Source organism: Apium graveolens, chromosome 3, assembly GCF_009905375.1.
Source record: "Apium graveolens cultivar Ventura chromosome 3, ASM990537v1, whole genome shotgun sequence".
Classification (NCBI taxonomy): domain Eukaryota; kingdom Viridiplantae; phylum Streptophyta; class Magnoliopsida; order Apiales; family Apiaceae; genus Apium; species Apium graveolens.
The window spans coordinates 54,055,848-54,062,427 of record NC_133649.1 but is presented as its reverse complement, the minus strand read 5'-3'; the positions used below and the strand labels follow the sequence as shown (position 1 = coordinate 54,062,427).

At 31.6% G+C, this 6,580-nt stretch overlaps 1 protein-coding gene across 1 annotated transcript; it reads right to left on the bottom strand.

Annotated features, from left to right (window-relative positions):
• Nucleotides 1–422: 422 nt before the first annotated feature.
• Nucleotides 423–2,484, bottom strand: LOC141710718 (bidirectional sugar transporter SWEET1-like). The gene is made up of 6 exons (XM_074513255.1): nt 2,309–2,484; nt 2,166–2,202; nt 1,743–1,838; nt 1,390–1,669; nt 1,052–1,171; nt 423–967 (listed from the first exon to the last, which is right to left on the bottom strand). Exons 1-6 carry the CDS (start codon nt 2,343–2,345, stop codon nt 773–775), a joined length of 765 nt encoding a protein of 254 aa, XP_074369356.1. The 5' UTR covers nt 2,346–2,484; the 3' UTR covers nt 423–772.
• Nucleotides 2,485–6,580: the final 4,096 nt, after the last annotated feature.

The following is a 6,580-nucleotide window of genomic DNA, read 5'->3' as shown; positions in this document are numbered from 1 at the left end:
ACCCTCTAAAAACCATGTGTGACTTCGGTTTGCCAATATACCAAATTCAGCCCAACCCCCTCTTTTTTTGAACTTTTGTTATTCCAGTTATGTAGGATTCTTAAAGATGGCCCACTTAAATCTACTTTTATAGTAGAGTAGTTCCTGGCTTCTTGCTCTTTCCTTAAACCTCTAGATTTGTCAATCATTACAAACTCAAAATAACTTAGTATTAAAATAATAAAATGATTTACTATTATATTAATATTCGACATATCTGTGTGATTATCATGGAGTAATTGACTAATAGATTGAAAAAGGTCCAGACTGATTTGGACAAGTCCTGCACACAAACAAATCCTAAAATTTATTTTCCTTCTGATGCTTGAAAATGATAGGAGTTCTCAGTTAACAATTAATGGACACATGTACACATTATGTGTTTTCAGGGTAACCCAATTAAAAAGCAGTATCAGAAAGTATACTGAGCACGGTAGCTTTCTAATTTGCAACAAACAGTAAACTAAAATTAGTAGAAAAAGACTGGTCCCCAAATCTGCAGCAACTTCTTAAAAAGGACCAGTAAAACTCACCAGATTCTAGTTTTGTTTGTATACCACATTGTCACTTGACAACACAGGTTAGAAATGTCACACTTCTTGAACCAAACTTACAAACAACACAACACCTAGGTAACTAGGAAATGAAATACAACTAGAGCTCAACTTGAGAATATCATGATATTTTTAAGCTAGTGGCTAAACCATGGAAATCTTATGAAGCACTTCTTGTTCTAGGTGGAGTCTTCTTGATTGCTCACTTGCCTCTGATCATAAGTTGGCTTTTCGGCACCAGCACTGCCATTGGCTTGCCCCAACTCCAGAGGTGATCCATCAGCAGTCTTCATGTTTTGGCCCTTGTTTCCGCAGTAGACTGCATACACGATCAGCTGAAGTATGCCCAATGCACATCCAAAACCATTTGGAACCTGAACCATAGTTAACATAAATGTGTTAGATCAAACACAAGAAGAACTAAGAACAGATACACATAAGTGAATGACAATACTCACAGCTAGAAACGGGTCTTTTCCGAGAAGGCCATAAACAAACCAAGAAGTTCCACAAAGGAAACTGCAAAGAGATAACAAGAAGGGCATGTACTCCACACTCTTTGTTTTCATTACCAGCCTCTGCACAATTAAACAAGAAAAAAAGCCTTAAAATAGGTGGAACGCATTTTAATGTATACAACAAGTTCAAAAGTTACTGAACTTCCTCCTACCATAAAACTTAACAAAAGACAATCACATAAATCTTCAAACTTACACTTTTTTAGTCCAAACAAAACAAAACTTGTAACATACTAATAACAAATTAGGCACATAGTTCTAAGAAGAGGTGTTCTTACCATGACAGAAAGAGGGGAACCATACATGATAACCGAGAAAATTGCAGCAGCAAAACCGCAAAAAACCTTGCGATTCTGATGATGGAGAGCGAAGAAAGATACCAAGGCAGCAGCACCGAAAATGGTGAGGATCACAGAGAGAAGTCCAAGAATCTTCATCTTCTCTTTCTTGGAAGAGTAGACGAGGAATATGATCACATAAATTGATTCAATGACTGTGCCAACTCCATTCACCACTGCAACTAGTATGTTGTTTGATGACACAAAAGGCATTCCATACCTACATAATGATCATATTTTCAGTAATCAAAACACACACAGACACACACAAAATAAGCCAAGAAGATAGTTACCAAGCAGAAAGCAAGCAATTAAGGAGAGTCATGATATAAGGCACGCCTGAAAATTGCTCTGTACCCTTGTTCTGAATGATCCTCTTGAAAGTGACCCTATATAAAAAAACCCATCAAATATCAATCAAGAACTTGTGTGTATATGTGTGTGATAATATGATCATTGCCCCACATCAAACTACACTAAAGAAACCAAGAAAAAGCCAAGAAACTTCATAGAAATCAACAAACCATTAATGGAACAGTCTATTACTGTGTGTGTATTACATGCATATCAGTATATGTATATGATGCAGATACTCTAGAAAAACAGTTTCTTTTAGTTTCAAAATGCAAGAGCCAAGCAAAAACAACTAAACATGATACAAAATATGCAAAACATGTAATCTTGATGGAAAAAGAAGAGTTCTTGAGAGTTCATACAATGGAGACAAGAAGAGAAACAAGCCAGTCACATTCCCTGTTTACACCAAACAGAGAACAACCCATTAGTTAAAATCACCAAACAAACAAAACCCAGAAACGAAAAATCAATCAAGAACCAAACAGTGAGACTAAAAATTTACCAAAAATCCCAAAAACAGAGTGCAAAAGAGCAGTCATTTTGCAAGAACAGAGTGTTTTGTTGAAGCCCAGATGAAGAGAAAGATTGTATCAAGAAGTTGAAACCAAGAAGAGTGTAATGAAATGTATGATGATGGTTAGTTGTGAAGAAGAATGAAAGGAGAGGTTTGGTTTTATAGAAGAAATGAGAGGCATAACTTACGTACACTGGGAAATATAAAACTCAAAAAACAGACTCACCGCCTGACAGTTATTTTTATTTTTATTCTCATCCAATTTCGGTAAAGAAAATAATAAAATGTATAATTAAGATTTAAGATGAGGCCTCTGTTTCTAAATTTGTAATTACAAACATTTAATAAACTGTGTTTTGAAATGACCTTAAATGAACTGATAAAATTAGAGGTAAAGTATATATATCTTCATCAAAATATTGAAATTTATAGTTATAAATAATGTTTAGAAAATTGACATTTGCTATACAATCTTGGGCAAAATGTTAGTTATCACTCTTGTACATAACATTTCTCTGTATGGAACTCTGAACACAGATCAACTCTTTCGTGTTATAAAGTAAAACATCATTTATGTGCATCTTGAAGGGAAAACAAAGAGGTTTAATATGGTTCATATACTTGACTAACACTTAGGTGGGTAAATGAGATAGTAGGGTTATATCTTTTAACTTGGTTCTGTCATTGAATCCAGGAGAAGGCTGCACTACGGCAGGAGATAAGAAACACTCGCTCTCACTGCATGTGGAAAGACTTGCTTCCCAACCTCTTGATGATATGTGATGCCATATAATAGTAAAAAAATCTTGCAATGTAAAATTGTAATTTTGATAAACATTTCCAATATAAATCAAGTTTTCAAGTAATCATGTCGGGAAAAAGAGTATGAATGATTCAATATCAAGTAAAACTTTGAACTTTCAAATATTGTTGTATTATGAATGTAATGTATATAATCCTCACGTTCTCTAACATTGAATCTTAATATTTTAGAATATTTAACTACATATCAACTTCAATAACATTCAAGTGTATCTTAAGAATATTTTATTATTATATTTAAACTCTAGTAATGTATTTTAAATGGAGAAGGAGAGAAAAATGATTTTTTTATTAAAATGAAGGTAAGTAAGTTACTTATAAATAATGCATGAGTGAATAATGCTAATTTTTTAAAGAAATATTATAACGTTGTTGGAGCTCTATTTCATACAAAAAAATTTAAATTTTAATTTAAAACTTTAAATAACTAAATTGTTGAAGTTGCTCTTAAATTCCTACACGAGAATGCTAAATACCGATAATGGCCTGACATTTGTTCATTGAGAATTTTGGTGGGTTTCTCTAATTTCTCTTTTAATAATAGTTTTGGTCAGCTTGTAGAACTGATGTCTTCTCAAGTAGATTTAACAACCGAATATTTGTTTCCCACAGCCACAGTCAAAAAATTATTTATTATATTTTTAATAATTATATCTTAATATTTTATTATCCATTATATGAGAAGACATCCCGGGTTGAGTTCTATGGAGTCCACATTTTTGTCGGAATCCTCAGAGTCCATCTACGTTCTGCAAATAAAATATCTTGTAAAACGTGTTATTTTGCAAAATATGTCACACAAATAGCATAACTTTAACAAAATCATGCAAATCTCATATATTTACAGTACAATATGTATGTTCTGCAATATGTTCTGCAACATGAACATTTATGTTCTGCAAACTAAACATGTTTTGTAGAATAATATTTTTTTGTAATGTTCTGCTTGTAAAATGTATCCAATCTACAAGATTTTTAATAGAATAGTGATGTTTGTCGAAAAATAATATGTTTTGTAATATTTTAAGCTATATTTTACTTGCAGAACATATATGGACTCCGAGGTCCATAGAACTTTACTCAAGACATCCCAGGCATAGTGTAATAATATTTCATAAATATAAATAATATTATAAGAAATTTATAGAAATAATCAGATTAAAATTACTTAAAAGATTACAAGTTACCTATTTGTTTACTAAAAAAAGTTCCTGTCTTTAAAAAAAGAAAATGTTTTCTAAATTTAAAATAATTATTCCCCAAAATTTATTTTTTTAGTTTTTTTTCTAAATCAGGTTACTTTGTGAAGAACTAAAAAAATCAATATTTTTCTATTAGTCGTTACTTTTAGCTGGTGTAACACACTTGAAGCATTGTTAAGTTGTACAAGAAGCGTCTGTATGAAACACCACAACATATTCTGATTTGTACTTCTTCATGTATGGTTAATTTAGACTGCAAAAGCTGGAATAGCTGTTGGAACTTGCATTCTGCAATTGCAGATCAAGATTCTTATCAAATATATGGTTCTCAATGCAGTGTGCATAAGATCAAATATCATGTATCATTTGCTCTTATGACCCAAATTTATACTGTATGTTGTGACAGGTCTTTCGTGTGAATGGATACAGCCAAGATACTGATGGTAACTCGTGGCATCATTTCGAGACAATTGTAAGCGTTGGATTGACAGAGAGCTCAACCCATTATAATGAGTAATAACATGTGTTTGTTGTATTTTAATAAGTACTACTTATTAACATTATATTTTTTTTATAATCCGAAGGTGGCCTTTGAAGTAGATTGTAAATTAGTCGATTATATAGTCCCAATCCAAAAAGATTTGCAAGTTATCAGGCAGGCATATAGAGCCTGAAGTGAATTATTTTTTAAATTGAAAAAAGTATAAGAAATGAAATATGTACGGTGTTTATTTGAGTTCAACTAAACTGATAAATATCATTGATAAGTTCATTACAAAATTATAAACATGATAATCCGTACCAATAGTTGAAGTTGGCTTCTCATGATCAATATCTCACCATTAATGCATGAGTACACAGTTTGGCTCCTACACATGAATCTAGTTTTATAGAGTAGTTTATAAATGGGTTCTATAAATCTATGATCCCACCTTATAAATCATTCCTGAATATTCATTTGGAAGGCAGTTTGATCATCAGAATATTTCGACTTAGCTAGAACACAATACTTACCGATTAGTGCACGTGACGCATGATCAGCAATTTTTTGTAAACTCAACATTATTAAATTTACTCGTGTCTTTTGTTTGGTAATCTTTACATCTTGGTTATTAATTATTTTAGTTGATCTTGCATGTATGCTGCAGGAGAACAAAAAAAATTCCCTCTAAAACTTTGAGCAAAACTCTGATATTATATTAAAAAATCAGTCCATGTTTAGAAGAATATCCTTATAACAGGATTTTATATTAGTATTTTAATAATTTCTGAATAAGATTCTATTTCAGTATTAATCAATAGAGATTTCAACTGATACGAGGAATCAAGGATCTCATGCACTTACTAAACAAAGAAAAGTTCATATAATACAGTGCCATAAGTGATATATTCATTAAAGTTATCACTTCATGTTCCTGTTGTGATTTGCTGATATTGTTCGTTAATTAATATTTTAATTACATATTTACTTTTGTGGTGTTAAGGTTGACATACATGCATATAATGAAATGCTCTCGTTTAATTAATTAGCTATAGATCCTCAGTCATTTTATAAATGCAATCAAAAAATCAGATTGCAAAAGAGCCATAAAATTAAATAACCTAGCTATATATCCCAAGCTTCAAATCAACTTTTTATCGTGTCTTTAGTGGTCAACAACTTGCTTAATGAGAAGGTGTTATATTGTGAAGAACACTGGTATATATTTTATATTGAACCAAATGATATAACTTAGATTGATTATAAACTTGACTAATTTCCAGCCTTTATATATAGATAGGCTTTCATGGGAACATAAAGAGACATCAAAAAATATTAAATCAGATACATACATGACTCTTAGTGAATATATTGAACTTGACAGTATATGAATCTTAGAATACTGCACAATCTTCTAGAATATCATAACATTCAATACGTTAATTTCCAACATTCTCCCCCTTAACGTATTGACGGATTCCAAGAGCTTCTCTTAACTTCTGAAATATGTGCTTTGGCAATGCTTTGGTGAATATGTCCGCTACTTGGTCTTCAGATGGACAAAACAAAACAAAAGCTTTATTTCATCATCTTCAACTGCATCCCGAATAAAATGATGTTTAAGTGCAATATGCCTGGTTCTATTATTGTTAACAGGATTTTCAGCCTTATCAATTGCTGATTTGTTGTCACAATAAATCGGAGTTCCACCATATTGTTTACAACCAAAGTCTGTGAATATTCTCCTAAGCCAAA

Bases quoted from the DNA above. Each gene is read 5' to 3' on its own strand.
- LOC141710718 (XM_074513255.1), bottom strand. From the start codon at position 2,345: ATGACTGCTCTTTTGCACTCTGTTTTTGGGATTTTTG. The intron at 1,839-2,165 runs GTATGAACTCTC...TTTTTTATATAG, and splicing joins TTTCTCTTCTTGTCTCCATT to GGTCACTTTCAAGAGGATCA. The intron at 968-1,051 runs GTGAGTATTGTC...ACTATGGTTCAG, and splicing joins GAAAAGACCCGTTTCTAGCT to GTTCCAAATGGTTTTGGATG.